Below are 15171 nucleotides of genomic sequence, written 5' to 3' on the forward strand. Positions count from 1 at the left end.
TATGAATCTGAATTTATAAAAGATGGTCCTCGCCAATTACTTATTTTTTTTCCCCGCATTCCACTAAAAATGATGTGTATGTTTTTTTCTCAACTCTACCATTGCTTTAGGATTATCTTCTCAGTCTCTTAGGAACTCGTGTATGTTCAATAGCAAGAACTTAGTTTTCATGTCATTCATTAAAACTTATTAGAGGTATCACAACACGACTTGAACTTTTGGTTCAATTCTTAAAAATGATAGAGATTTTTTCTTAAAATAACATTCTTATCTTCGGCCAATAAAATAATTATTTACATATATAATAAGATAAAAATTTGTAAAGTAAAGTCGACTACAATACGAGACCTGAAGGATAAGTTTATAACGGTTAGCTTTTAACACTAAATATTAGATATCAGACATTTTGAGCTGAAAGGAGACAAATGAAGGGCTGCCTTTGTATATGACAATAATAGTTAAAGGATATATATAGTATTTTATAAAATCTTTTAACCCAAATTGAGAATAATAAATTCACCAATTCTCTCAACATGTATCAGTGATTGCAAAGAACCTTGAGATGATTTAGATGGATGCCTAATAAAAGTATTGGCATGTGGTAGTTGGATCTGATAACACAATGTTTCTGGTGAAAGGTGCCAAATTAAATTTTTAAAAGAAAGGGAAAAGTAGCATAGCAATAGGAATTTAGAAAGGATGTGTGTCATGATTATTCTTCTATCAAAAATTCTTTATTAGCTGGCTAACTCAAGGATAAAAGACACCTAGATACCATTATTAAATTTTTGCCACTTCTTCCCTATTTTGGACATTTCATTTGGGTGTGATTCACATATTTTCTTTCTTTTATTATAAGTATATACATATTACATGTAAATAATAACATCTCCTTTATTTGTTTTAACATATAATATTTGTTATTTTCTAAATTTCAAATCACAGTATAAGAAGATTTAATGGTAAATGTCTTTTAAAATGATTTAAAACAAAAACATCACTATCGTAAGCTTCCTTTGGATTAAGACAAATATTGATCAAAGCAAACAAAATAAAAATGAAAAGCACACCCGGTGGGACTCGAACCCACAATCGCCTGATTAGAAGTCAGACGCCTTATCCATTAGGCCACGGGTGCTTTTATGGCATCTTTAACAGTTTTAGTTATTTTATAGATTATAAAACTAATAAAAATTTGTCTTTTAATCAAAACAGTTCTTATTCCCTGACACTTAACTATTAGGCATAATATATAAATGTGTCATTCAACTTAGCTTGAGTTGACATCTATGCCGTCTAACTTTGGGTGTGCACAAGTAGACACTTATATTTGTATAAAATTGAACAAATATACACATCTATCTAACGTGGCATCCCACATATTGTCATATACGGCGTCCTACGTGTTTTATGCCATGTAGGACGTGTGTTTACTTGTTCAATTTTATCTAAGTTTAAGTGTCTACTTTTGTTCACAACAAAAAGTTGGAAGGCATAGATACCAGCTGAAGTCAAGTTAAAAGACATTTATGTATTATGCCTAACTATTTAAGTAAACATGAAAAGGACACTACTGCTGCTAGCAATCCGAATTGTGTGTATTAGGTGTAAATGTAATAGGGATATTAACGGGGCGGGTTAGAGGCTTAGAGCAGGTAAAAAATTTCTTTTGCCTTGACTAATTTTATTTAGTATTTTAACTTTCAATTAATTAAATTTAACTACCATAATAACCAATTTAATATAGTCACGTACAAAAAATATTTAAGGATTAATCCAAAATAATATTAAGCATATTACTACAATCTAAGGAATAAGAAAAAGCATTCGAAGACTCACAGACCTAAACGTTATAAAAGTCACATCTTAACGTAATTCATAATAAAAAGCGAAAAAGAATGCAACATTTCCCCATTTTCAGCTCCAACGACTAAGACCATCCAATGTCATATTTAGGGCCAATCATCTCACAATGCCATTTCAGATAGATATTATAAATCATTGTCATATATCTCTGACTCTCACCTATCAATTTTGGAGATTCAGAAATGGCTCAAAGTTACTTATTCTCCCTGCACCTAGCTAGTTTTACCCTCCAGTTCACCCAACACCCCCTGTAAAGAAACCAGATGCCGGTTTGTTCCTAAGGAATCAGTAAAGAGGACATCCATATTCAGCCCCGTCAGATTCAGGGAAACTTATTCATTGACAGCTTAACGTATCAGGAACACAGTAAATGGTGAGTATTCAAGGGTGTAACACAATCATCGTCCAACAATAAAAACATTGAAATTGGATCAGATCTTTTCGTCTTAGAGCAGAGCGAGACTTCTGCCATTAGTGCAACGAATCAGAAGGAAAGCCCAGTAGCCAATACAGCCATAAGCACTTCAAACCAACAAAATGCCAACCCCCCCGGTACAAATATCTCATTTCCAAACAAACTACCAGTAATATTTCCACACAAATCATTTTAAAAGGACAATCTGATATATAGATGAAACAAATGACTACCGGAGACAGCAGGTCTAAAAAATTATACAAGATGCTTTCTCATACAGAAGAATCAAAAGAATGAACAACAAAATACGAAAAGGACATTACTACAGGCTTTCCTTCATTTTAGTGCCTGATAACTGTTGTTGGCAAGTCTCTCTAGTAACAACATTACATCAACCTATGACACAATTCCCTAATGACTGCTGTCACGACTTACAACATAGGATACATGATGCTTACAACCATCAGCTGTTATAGATTTTCAAAATGTGAGTGGCAAAAAGAAGTTAAACGTATATGAGCAACTGCTCCACCTTCCCTCAATTTGCAGTTGACTTTGACATGGCCTGCTTGATAGCCTCAGCATATGTCCTGTGTTGGTAGGTGAGTGTTGATTCAAGCAAGTCCCATAGGGATGTTTTCGGGTTCCAAGCTGGTCAAACAACAATTCAAATGTCAGAATATTCTTAAAACCTGTAAAATGTATAAATTATTCAATAGATGAGAAAATACATGCATACCAAGCTGTTTGTTGATTATAGTCATATCCGGAATTCTCTTGTCACTGTCATCATACCCTTCTCCATAAAATTCTTTGGAACTTACATCAATGGTAGGCGTTTCAAGAGAAGATTCTCCACTCACCTTCGAATAGACCTGTTATGCAAGAATAGGAGCTGAGGAAATGGATGGACAGATGCCACACTGAAATGTAGAACTAAAAAAGCCACCACACCAAGAAATATCGAGGGAAAAACACAAAAGTAATCACTCAATTAACCTTGGTCATCATTTCAGCTAGCTGTCGCACAGTAACTTCATTGTTAGGATTGCCCACATTAAAAATATGACCATTGGCCCTCGCAGGATTTTCCTGATAGAAAAATAATTGAATCAGCATATAGTTTTATGCATCTGAAAAATTCACATGAAAGAAGATGGAGGGCAAACTAACAATCATCAAGAGAACAGCTTCAATAGCATCCTTGATATATATAAAAGTTCTCTGTGATTCCCCACCATCAACTAATTTCAGTGGTTCACGTCTTAAGAGGTTCTGAAAAGAGAGAATGAAATAATAGGAAGTGAGATTCAAGTGAACATATTTAAGTTTCAATTCAATTAAAATAAATCAGAAAACAAATCATTCGTACATTACTAAAGCAAGCTAACACTCTTGGAACACCTTCACTAGGACCATCAATGCCCGGAATGAAATCCATCCTGGGACCAATCCAATTGAACGGCCTTACAATTGTGAATTCTAAACCATTCTCAGCACCCTCAGCTGCAAAATAGTATGCATAAGAATTATAGGAGAGAGAGTATTCAACTTTAAAAACAGGCAAAACTCCACATACCATATATCAACCTCTCAATCAATTGCTTTGCACAGGCATATGACCACCTCTGCTTCTCAATAGGTCCAAAAATGCAAGGGGAGGTGTCTTCCTTAAGCACATAGTATGCAGGATCCTAAGAGATAATCAGGAGAAAGAGTTAAAACATCTCCAAAATTTGAATAATACCAGAAGATAGTAAATGAATGAGTACTACAGCATCCATGATTCTACAACAAAAGTAACCATATAGTTAAAAATGCACAAGACGGAATGATTCCTCATCCATTACAATTCAATCTACATGATAATCCATGCAACATACAAAAAAAGAACACATTGTTGTCAGTTTTTAATCACTTAGCAATTACTCAAAACTCCCAAGAACTGTGTATCAGAGAGGATTACAAATATATAAGCACACAAAGTATCAAACACTTCCTTAAGTTTTATTTTGATATTAGGAGGAAAAAGATGCTTTATAGAACAAGTTAAATCTACCTAGAAGAACTATGGAACAAAGCAACTTAAACATTGTATACTAAAGTTGTAATAGTATAAACTAAGCCCAAGTAAAACCTAAAAAGAGCTCTGGGCAGGACCTATCAAGATCACCCCACACATAAACACAACTTCCTCAAGTCAGTGAACGTCAAACCGATGTTTATAACCGAAACTCTGTGACAACACAGCTAGAACAACTTGAGCCAACTTTTCTCTAACTACTAAAATATCTTTGTCCACAATTTGCTGAATCAATCATCAAGCTTTACACAAGCTGTCATAGACAAAGATAACTGGCTTCATAAGCTTTTCCTATAATTGAACATTTTCAAGGTAATTCCTTAGTTTCTCCTTAACTGTACTCATTTAACAAATTCATGCAGTCCAAATATATCTTAAAATTCACAGAAATATCAATGTATGCCGAACATATTGCAAACATGGCTTAATCAGTAAACTAAATAAGCCAAAATCACAATATTTATCATTGAACGAGAAAGGGGGAGGAAAAAAGGACCAAAAAGAAAACAAGAACCAGAGGCAGACGATGTTTTTTATCAGGAAAGTAAGATTTCATTAGCAATTGCATCGAGAAGATGCTAAAATTACAAGTTGTAGCAAAAAAATTAGCTCCTGAAAACAAAAGAACTATTTGCCCTTTAACATTGAATAGTACTAAAAAGAGAAGAATGAGATAAGGAACTTCATTCCAAGTCATAATACCTAAATAGAAACAAACTTCCAAAACAACTTTACTTAATTAACATCACTAACACGTTTTGTTATAATAATACCGAATTCAGAACATCCAAGTATGCTATAGAAATATCAAATAACCTAGTGAACATTAATTATCATTTATAAGGATAGGACACAAACTCCCTGAAATGACATGATATATGAAGAAAACAACAAAGCAAGATTTACCTTAAGTTTTGCATTAAATATGGCAGAAATAAGATGTTAGTGAAGTCTCACCTGCCGCAGTGGGCTGTCTTTGGGTAAAAAGGCTCCTATTGTTTTCCCATAAATTTCACAGGTGGAAAAGTGAATAAGACGCTTTCCATTTTCTGAGCAGTACTTCACCTATATTAATCAATTCACATAAAGTTCACACAGTAAATTCAAGAGAAAAGTAATATTCAACCGTCAAAGTATTAACCACAAGAATCAAAACTATCTATCTCAACTAGATTCATTTCCAGTAACAACCATCCGCTTCACTAAATATGAGCAATGAAAGGCTGCATGAAGTTAAAAGTGAGAGATGCATACCACTGGAAGAGCATCAATGAAGTTGCTGTAAATAGTATCAAGTGGACGAGTGTTGTAATCAGCTGGAGTGCAGATCGCAGCAAGATTGATGGTCTACATCACAAGAAAAGACAGAAGTCAGCAACAGTCAATGATTTGACCGGATCAGCATTTAAAAATTCAAGGAAAATGGGTCTAAAGATGTGTCGGTGCATAAAGTAGTCCATGATTACAGCAAGATCACACTAAAATGATAAAATAATCCAAACATACAGGATTAAACAATACATTCAAGGACATGTTATTCATGGACACAAAAGCTTTAGAGGCCCAAAATAGCCACATGAAAAAGCCTCTGGAAAATCTCTTTCATTTTGAGAATCTGGGAAAATTGCCTTACGCAACACGACAATGATGAAACTCAGATCCAATAAGATCTCAAATTCACTAAGTAGATCCCAATAAATGAATATCCAATACTTATTTCAGAATGTTATGCATTAAGCTAGCTATGAACGCTACACATAATAGTAAGAACAAAATTAACGAACAGAATTTCGTGATAACACGATTCCCTATTCACAACGCATAGATCCATTTTTCATGCAAATGAGAAGCAAACAAAATGCAGAAAACAAGAAGGAAAATAAAAATGCGCGGGGAAAAAAATAACAATAAGAAAGAGCGAAATGAAATTACCAGATCTGCCATCTTGATAAGGCCTTCAAGACGAGAATCGTTCTTAATGTTGATACGGTGGAACTCAATACGATCAGCCCAGGCGAGAGTAGCCGGTTCGAGGAGATGCTTGATCTTGTCATTGCTAACATCGACGGCGAGCACCTTGTGCGGCGTCTCCGACATCAATTTCTCACATAGATGCGAGCCAATAAAACCTCCGGCACCAATCATACATATTGTAATCGGCTTAATCGTATTTCCGTCCAGATCTACCCTTCCTGCCATTTCCGAAATTCTCTAGAACTGCTACTTCTACGTTAACTTTCACTCTAAAAGATAGAAATTCGTTGCTTCTCTGAAGGGAAAATGGAAAAAATGACGGTGAAGAAGAGGAAATAATTTGAGGGGATGTATTTAAAGGAAGTAAAAGGAGGGAGTGTGTGGCTGCATTCATTGCTTGCCTGCCTATGTACGCGTTTAATAAAATACTGCACACGGAAAATGTTACTAGCCACTGGATTTTCTCTGCTTTTCTTCATCTCTCAACAATTCGTTATAACTTGCTATTGCTAGTAAGATATTTTTCCTCTTCACCTTCCAAATATTTATTCACCCTTATAAAAGTAAAAATTGATTTTCTATCGATAACCGGATAAGAAATAACTTATTCACGTAAATATATTATGACTTATTATATCTTTTTTATATATTATTTATAAATATATAAATTTCATTATATAAATATATTTAAGCATAATTTTTCATCGAATTTAAACGATTTAACTCTTAAAAAATAAAAATCATCACATAAATTAGGACAGAGGAAAAACATAAATACATTTTTAAAAAATAGTTAGTCATTATTATTATTGACTTATTAGACAAGTGAATCTTTATAAGACTATATATATTTGAATGTTTGAAATAACATGCGATCACAAATTTATTTATAAAAAGAAAATATGTAAGATTTGTGATTTATTAATATGATATATTAGAATATTTTAACAACTTATTTATAAGCATGATGTGTTCATCTACTAATATTCCTGTTTGCATATAAATTGGAAAAGTTCTGATAATTTTCATGAGAAAATATTTTACTTTTGAAAATAAAATTATACGTCTAAATAAAAATTTAATTAATATCAATTGAGCAAGACACCATAAAAAAGCTTCCAACTGTGTCGTGTGATTGAGCAGCAGTCAACCAATGAGCTGTCCACTCTTCATGCTAACCTGTCCTACACGCAACCAATGAGCAGTATTTTACACTAATTTTAGTATGAACCATGGAGTACTGGTTTTATTTTACAGGAGTAATCAGAGATTATTTTTTTATAATCTCTACGCGTTTGATCATAATTTTTTTTTAAATTATTATTATTTTATTTGTAATTTATAATGTTAAAACTAAAGATTAAGTTATAGGTTTCCCAAGTTCATTATCTATTAAAGCTATCAAAATTGAATTTACAGATATAAATACACACGTGAATTCTGAACTTAACACTAATATCTAGTTTTAATATCTAAATTAATGATTTTTTCTACTTATGCTTCATCTCTAATAAATATGTGCTTATAATTAAAAAAAAACTTAATTGACAATTAGGTAAAAGGAGTATGATTCATATGTAAAAGAAGTGGTAAATTGACGAATGAGATGTAAGATAGTAGTAAAAAAAATAATTAATATATTTTGAGACCAATAAATTATGATAGGATCTTAAATTTGAACTCATAAATCATTAATTTACTTTTAAATATAGTGTGAAAGTACAAAATATATTACTAAGGACTAAACACTTCCCTATCCTTAAAAATAGTCTTAAAATCATTAGTTTAAATTATGTATACTCTAATCTATTTAACTTTTAATACCATCAATAATAATCCTTCTCCTTGGTTCTTCATTTTTGGGCCATAGGGATTAGGAGGTTGAATCAAAAACTTAGAATTAAGCAGAAACTTATCACAAGCAAAACCATTTATCATTCAAATTAAAGTTGCTCTTACTAGTTTTCATCACGAATACTTAAAATAATTTTTTGACAGCAATTTAAAATAAAATGTGATAGATAGAGAGTATGGGATCATCAAAGATGAGGTGTACTGGATGAGGCGACTTCACCTTTAATTAGAGATCTAGGTTTGTATCTTGGGTATGAAAAGATCTTTACCCTAATGAGCCTTTAAGCGGAGCAAATCCAAGTGATCGGCTCCATTATGGATTGAAAAGCAAAAAAGAAAAAGAAAACAAAAAGGAGTATGGGGCCATTTTGGCTATTGGCCAATAGTTTAATTGCAGCATTGGCCAATATTTAAAAAGTGGCCATATTAAATAGAACTATTTGGCGAAGTTAGCTGATCCAGTACTCCGACAAGGCTAGTACTTGGGCCGATCTACTAAGCCCAGTTAACCGTCCGAAGCCTAGTCCCCTTCCTTTTCTAGGGCCTTTCCGATTTGGATCCTTCGCAAACAGATCAGATCAACTATCAATGAATATGGTGCAGTGAATATAACTGTTTCTTCTTTAATTAGAGTTATCGAATTTGAGCCGCAAAATCCTCTAGCGAGAGGTTTACCTACCTCTGCATTACAGTCTTCATCTTATAATTTATGTGTAAACCAAACGACCCCTAAATTATATAAAAGGGAATTAGCTATTCTACCTCTATTTTTTTATTTTATTTTTCTGCTTGTTTCCCACTAGACTATTTTAGATATCTGTGTTTTCTAGTAAGGTGTGCTATTTTCCCGATAATTCGGGTTCTACTCTTGGAATTATCTATTTATCTCGCAAATAGAGAAGTGTTGACGATTGAGTTTTGAGATATGTCATCTTTTGCATGTAATGCACAAGGCAAGGAGACACGTCTTTGTAGACAACCCTCGATTTCATCACACAACAAAACGTTAAAGCTTGCCAAAAGACAAAAGACTCCATTCTCATACTCATTATATTTTTACCAATAGTTCGACTGGACACTAAATTTAAAGGAAAAAGGGTTTGAAAAATATTTTAATTTTGGTCGAAATTGATTTTATGATACCAAATTTTATGGAGGACTTTTTACCACTGCACTATTTAATATCGTATTTTAAATATATATATGTGCCTACGTGGACACTTTACTATTTATAATAATGCAATATTTATGATGTCTACGTGAGCACATATATACCTTTAAAATACATTATTAAATACTGCAGAGGGGTAAAAGGTCTTTTTCAAAGTTCGATATCGTAACAACAATTTTGATCAAAGTTCAGATATATTTCAGATTTTTTTCCAAATTTAAATATTACGACCGTCCACTTTTAATTGTTATAACTTCTATTTTTAAAGTCAAATTATAAAAACTTTGACTAATATTTTACGATATATTTTTTCATCATGATGTGCAAAAAATTGCAATTTATAATACTTTTCGTATAGTTTTTGAATATGTTAATTTTTTATTTAAAATATCGAATTAATGTAATTTAATTTAATTTTTAAAAATTAATTAAATTAACTTTTGAGTAACGCAACGTAACAAATAAAAGTAATTTAACTTTCTGGTCACCTTTGACTCCATCTATTGCCACGTGTTCCTAGCGCTTACTACTAACTTATCACCTTGATCACTTCTCTTGATCCTTCTTACCCTTACGGAGTTTCATTATTTTCCAAAATTTTGTTTGTTACTCTGCTCTTCTCAATTCTGCATTCTGAATTGATGGGGTTCTTCCATTTCTTGAAAACACAGCTTACTACAGTTTTTCAGGTCAATCTGAGTGTTATTTCTAATTATATTGATGGTAAAGTTAGAATCTTTAATTCAATTCTTCAATTTTGTAAGCTCTGTTTTCTTGAACTAGTAAAGTGTTCTTCAGATGAATCATTTGACAAGAAACAAGAAAATGCCGTGTATGTTTATGAAAATCCAAAACACAAGAAAACTAGCAGGGACGCTAATGAATGGAGGTGTATAGATAACTGTTTTTGGATAATTGGATACTTGTGTATAACTTGGTGGCTACTTTTATTTCTATGCAATTTTTTGCCTGCTATTTTGCCAGGTTTTAAATTGGCTGAATTACCTGGGAGTAGGCTAAAAAATGAAGGGTTGAATGCTCATCACCCTGTTGTTTTGGTGCCTGGAATTGTAACTGGTGGTCTTGAACTTTGGGAAGGCAAGCCTTGTTCTGAAGGATTATTTCGTAAGAGACTTTGGGGTGGTAGCTTTGCTGAAATATTCAAGAGGTTTGTCTTTGTAGACCCCGTTAATTTCATGTATGATCATTGAACTTTAACAGTAAAATTACACCGTCCCAATTTATGTGACACTTTTATTTTTTTGGAGACTTAAATTATGTAAAGTTTGACTTCCATTCTACTGAAACGAGAAAAAATTGCAATTTATGGTACTTTTCGTATAGAATTTTAAAATCTTAAGTTGATCTAATTCAATTTAGCTTCGAAAATTAATCAATTTGAATCTCGAGAAGCAAAGCATCCCACATAAGTTGGAAGGAGGGATGGAGTAACAATACTAGGCTCTTTGTGTCTGGTAATTGGAATGAGTACAATCTAAACCTGAGCATCCATTGGAGGCCAGGTCTGTGTCCAGCTTTCATAGCATATATTTAAGTTGGTTTGGTTAAAAAGCTCGTAGTTGGACTTCAGAATGACTAACTTTATTATATTAGTTCGTAGTTGGACTTTAGAATGATTAACTTTATCTATTAATATAATATTTAAGTTACAAAGTTATGTTGTGTCACGTTAAGTAATTGTATTTTACCAGCTATAACGATAAAGTTCAGTGATCATTCGTGAAATTAACCATTGCAGAATTGGAATTACCTTTGATTCAATCGGATAATGTAGAGTTTTAAATCTGAGTTGAAAATCTTTTCTGCAATTGAATTAGGCCATTATGTTGGTTGGAACACCTATCTTTGGATAATGAAACTGGGCTTGATCCACCGGGAATTCGAGTACGTGCAGTTACAGGACTAGTAGCAGCTGATTATTTTGCTCCTGGTTATTTTGTTTGGGCTAATCTTATTGAAAATTTGGCAAAGATTGGCTATGAACAGAAGAATATGTACATGGCTTCTTATGACTGGAGGCTATCCTTCCAAAATACAGAGGTATTAAATTATTTTCTTCATTTCTTCGTTTTTACTATTACTTGCTGTTTTCGTTGCTACTATAATCCTGTAACTGCAAGCAAGTTGGGGTCGGCCGTATGAATCCTAGGTCACTCCATTAGTTGCAAATATTTTTAATAGACATATCAATATTTTGAATGAAAGAAAAAATTGTTTCTTCGTACATTTAGTTGAAAAAGTCTCAGGAAATTCTAGAATTTGAAGTTTCTTGTGGTTGTTATCCTTCTTGAGGACATTGTAGAGATAATTCTGATACAGTTTTAAAATTTGGAAACAAGCAGATCAGGGACCAATCTCTGAGCAGGCTAAAGAGAAAAATTGAGCTTTTGTATGTTACAAATGGTAACAAGAAAGTGGTGGTAGTGCCTCACTCGATGGGCGTCAACTATTTTCTCCACTTCCTTAAATGGGTTGAAGCACCTCCCCCTGTTGGAGGGGCTGGTGGCCTTGGTTGGTGTGCCAAGCACATCAAAGCAATCATGAATATTGGTCCAGCATTTCTTGGAGTACCAAAGGCTGTTGCTAATATATTGTCTGCTGAGGGAAAAGATGTTGCGTTTATCAGGTTTGTAATATAATTTATCCATAATTATCCTCTCTTATGTATTTAGTTAATTTTTAATGGCAGCATCTACCTAGGGAAGTTCCTTTTTTTTTTTGTAAAGACGTCATTTTGATCTGCTGCGAAGTGTCATTTGCATGGTCTATTTTTGCGTTATAATCACAGAAATGAAATTTCAACCAAGACAAATTCCTTTACTCTCTTTGTTTTCTGCATATAGGTTGGTCTATCACTGGTTAGTTTGATTTTGAGATAGCACTTGTCATCTGTAGATTTCGGAGAAGTAATTCTGCATGCAGCACCTCCAATTTTTCATTTGAAGGAAATTCAATACTACATAGGTTTTACCTAACTGTTTGAGAGATTACGTTCTTCAGTAGTTAAAATTCTCGATTTATGTTTTCTGTCACAAAATTTCTTTTGAGTTTATAATTGAAGGCACCGGTGAAGCTGGAATTTGATTTTTTTCTACTAGCAAGTGAGGTACTCATCACATTTACTTTGCAGAGCCATGGCTCCTGGTCTGTTCGATTTGGAGACCTTTGGTTTTCAAACCTTTCAACATGTTATGAGGGTATTTCGAACATGGGACTCTGTCATTTCATTGCTACCGAAAGGAGGAGAGACAGTCTGGGGCGATCTGAATAGGTCCCCAGAAGAAGAAAATGTATGTCATTCAGCAAAGACACAATACCTGCATTCCTCTTCAAAGGAGAGCAATGGAAATGATACTGACACTCGGAGGAGTATCCAGGAAAAAGAACTGGCAAAATATGGAAGATTAGTATCATTTGGGAAGGTAGCATCTGAGATACCTTCGTCACAACTCTCTTTAATAGATCCAAAGGTAAAAGCTATGAGTTCTACCTTTTTATCTTATATTAATATTCGGAAAGAACACTCTTTGATCAGACATACCTCTTATTCCCTTTAAATGTGATTAACAATGGAATGAGTGGTTTTATAACAGGAAATCTTGTATGAAAACGCGCCCATTTCCAGCACATCATGTGAGGAGTTGATGACAGAATATGATGGGATGAGTCAGGAGAGCATCAAGCGAGCGACTGAAAATAAAGCCTACACGGCAAGAACTCTAATAGATCTTCTCAGGTTTGTAGCACCAAAGACGATGCAGCGTGCTGAGTCACACTTCTCCCATGGATTAGCAGATAACTTAGAAGACCCAAAATATAGTCATTATAAGTACTGGTCAAATCCACTTGAAACAATGTAAGTGTGAACAAGTAGTGAATTTACTATCCCCCTTTTTATTTTTCCATCAAATGCACCTCCGTGACTTCACTTAATCCTAGTGCAATAAGTCAATCATGCGCTAATATGATGAAGCATGCTTCATTTAGGTCCCTTGTGTTTCTTAGTATGTTAATAGTCAGCATCATTTTTCAGGTTGCCAGATGCTCCGGATATGGAGATCTTCTGTTCATATGGAGTGGGAATTCCCACCGAAAGATCATATGTCTACAAGATATCACCTTCTGATAGATGCAAGAGCATTCCTCTTCAAATTGACATCTCTGCAGATGGAAGCGACAATGATTGCTTGAGTGGTGGAGTATACTTTGTTGATGGCGATGAGAGTGTACCAGTCGTGAGTGCTGGCTTCATGTGTGCAAAAGGATGGCGAGGCAAGACACGCTTTAACCCCTCGGGCATTGCTACTTATATAAGAGAATACCAGCACAAGCCACCAGCTAGTCTGCTAGAAGGGAGAGGCACAGAGAGTGGTGCCCATGTTGACATTCTGGGGAACTTTGCCTTGATAGAAGATGTTCTACGAGTTGCTGCTGGTGCCTCAGGTACAGAGTTAGATGGTGATAGAGTTTATTCGGGTATCATGGAAATGTCAGAACAGATAAATATTCAGCTATGACATCAAAGATGTTTTGATACATGGATGAAGAACAAAGTAAAGGTCAGAGGAAAGAGTTCAAAAGATGTTGGGAGTAAATATGAGTACACTAGTGTTGTTTCTAGCACTGCGGAACACAACTCAGGAAAGGAACTTGAATGACTTGAGACACAGCCCCACAAAAGAATCACCGCAAGTCAAGTTGGTAAGTGGGGCACCGTTGGCATTGATTGTAAGTTTCTAACTCGAAGAGTAGCATTTCTGACTTATCTAATCTAATTCTCAATTTTCTATAGCCAAGTTAAGTAAAACTCTGGTCGCCTTAAATTGTTTAGGTCTGAGGGGCGTTGATCAGTGTCACTACTTGTGCAAATTTCTATTACGGATTACATTGACGATTGGCCTCAACTTAGTAACATTTGCATGGGCATCACTTGTGAAATTTAAAATTCTGTTTTGCTAAGAACTACAAAAGCAGAGAAGAAATTAGATGCTTGAATATCACTTCAACCGTTAACTGCTGAAGAAATACTTATACGATTGATGCAGAGTCTTGTTTTTATTTTTTCTACTAACCAGGTTTCATTTAAGAGAAATTACTTGAGTACCATCTCAGGTTCGAAATTCCAATGTGAGTGTGGCGTATCTCCTCTTACAGATGGCCAGATGGGAAAAAAAGATGTATGTTCTGTGAGAAAAAACCAGCTTAAAATCCCCACTACCAACAAGAAAATCGTCTCCTTATGTATCATCTTGGGGTCAAAATCACGTCATTGGCAAGCAATAAATAAAATCCAAAGACAGCTTATATCATAGAACAAAGCTTGCTCTTTCCATTGACCACCAAATCCAAAATTCTATAAAGGTATAAACAAACAAGTTAGAAATTATTTCCTTCTCATAGAAGATCAGAAAAACAAGTTTTAGTTTGTCCATGATAAATAAACTTAAGCGGATATACGGACAACAGAAGAAGAGTACTGGACGGGAACTCCATGTTTTTCCTTTCCACCAAAGAGTAACCCAAACGACAGTACCATGCAGCAAAATTGGATTCTGAGTCCTGCCCGATTTCATCATAGATGCAACCGTGTCATCACCACCAACCTCTGGAACTATTCTACAAGTAAACAGCGAATTGGGCAAACTGCACAACGCTTACAAGAATTGTTGGATGGATTGGCGATAACCTCCACATGGGACAGTTTTCCAAGCCACCTAAGTTTCAAGGCCAGATACCTAAATAGTAAGCTGGGACGAAGGCTCATAGAATCAATCAGTACCATGTATT

The 15171-nt window shown here is 34.3% G+C and overlaps 2 protein-coding genes and 1 non-coding gene across 3 annotated transcripts; 1 reads left to right on the forward strand and 2 right to left on the reverse strand.

Annotated features, from left to right (window-relative positions):
- Nucleotides 1-1065: 1065 nt before the first annotated feature.
- On the reverse strand, nt 1066-1138 carry TRNAR-UCU (transfer RNA arginine (anticodon UCU)). The gene has a single exon. It is a non-coding gene; the product is annotated as a tRNA-Arg (tRNA).
- Nucleotides 1139-2501: 1363 nt separating this feature from the next.
- LOC125808027 (UDP-D-apiose/UDP-D-xylose synthase 2-like) lies at nt 2502-6728 on the reverse strand. Its single transcript, XM_049487801.1, has 9 exons — nt 6297-6728; nt 5619-5711; nt 5322-5429; nt 3861-3975; nt 3654-3787; nt 3455-3556; nt 3281-3373; nt 3021-3156; nt 2502-2932 (listed from the first exon to the last, which is right to left on the reverse strand). The coding sequence occupies exons 1-9, from the start codon at nt 6561-6563 to the stop codon at nt 2820-2822; spliced, it is 1161 nt and encodes a 386-aa protein (XP_049343758.1). The 5' UTR covers nt 6564-6728; the 3' UTR covers nt 2502-2819.
- A 3185-nt stretch (nt 6729-9913) lies between these two features.
- Nucleotides 9914-13994, forward strand: LOC125808024 (putative phospholipid:diacylglycerol acyltransferase 2). Its single transcript, XM_049487794.1, has 6 exons — nt 9914-10531; nt 11202-11424; nt 11727-12010; nt 12515-12854; nt 12978-13240; nt 13418-13994. The coding sequence occupies exons 1-6, from the start codon at nt 10005-10007 to the stop codon at nt 13899-13901; spliced, it is 2121 nt and encodes a 706-aa protein (XP_049343751.1). The 5' UTR covers nt 9914-10004; the 3' UTR covers nt 13902-13994.
- The last annotated feature ends 1177 nt before the right edge of the window (nt 13995-15171 follow it).

The sequence above is a fragment of the Solanum verrucosum genome, unplaced genomic scaffold (genome assembly GCF_900185275.1).
Source record: "Solanum verrucosum unplaced genomic scaffold, falcon-dt-bn FXZP01000183.1, whole genome shotgun sequence".
NCBI classification, from domain to species: Eukaryota; Viridiplantae; Streptophyta; class Magnoliopsida; order Solanales; family Solanaceae; genus Solanum; species Solanum verrucosum.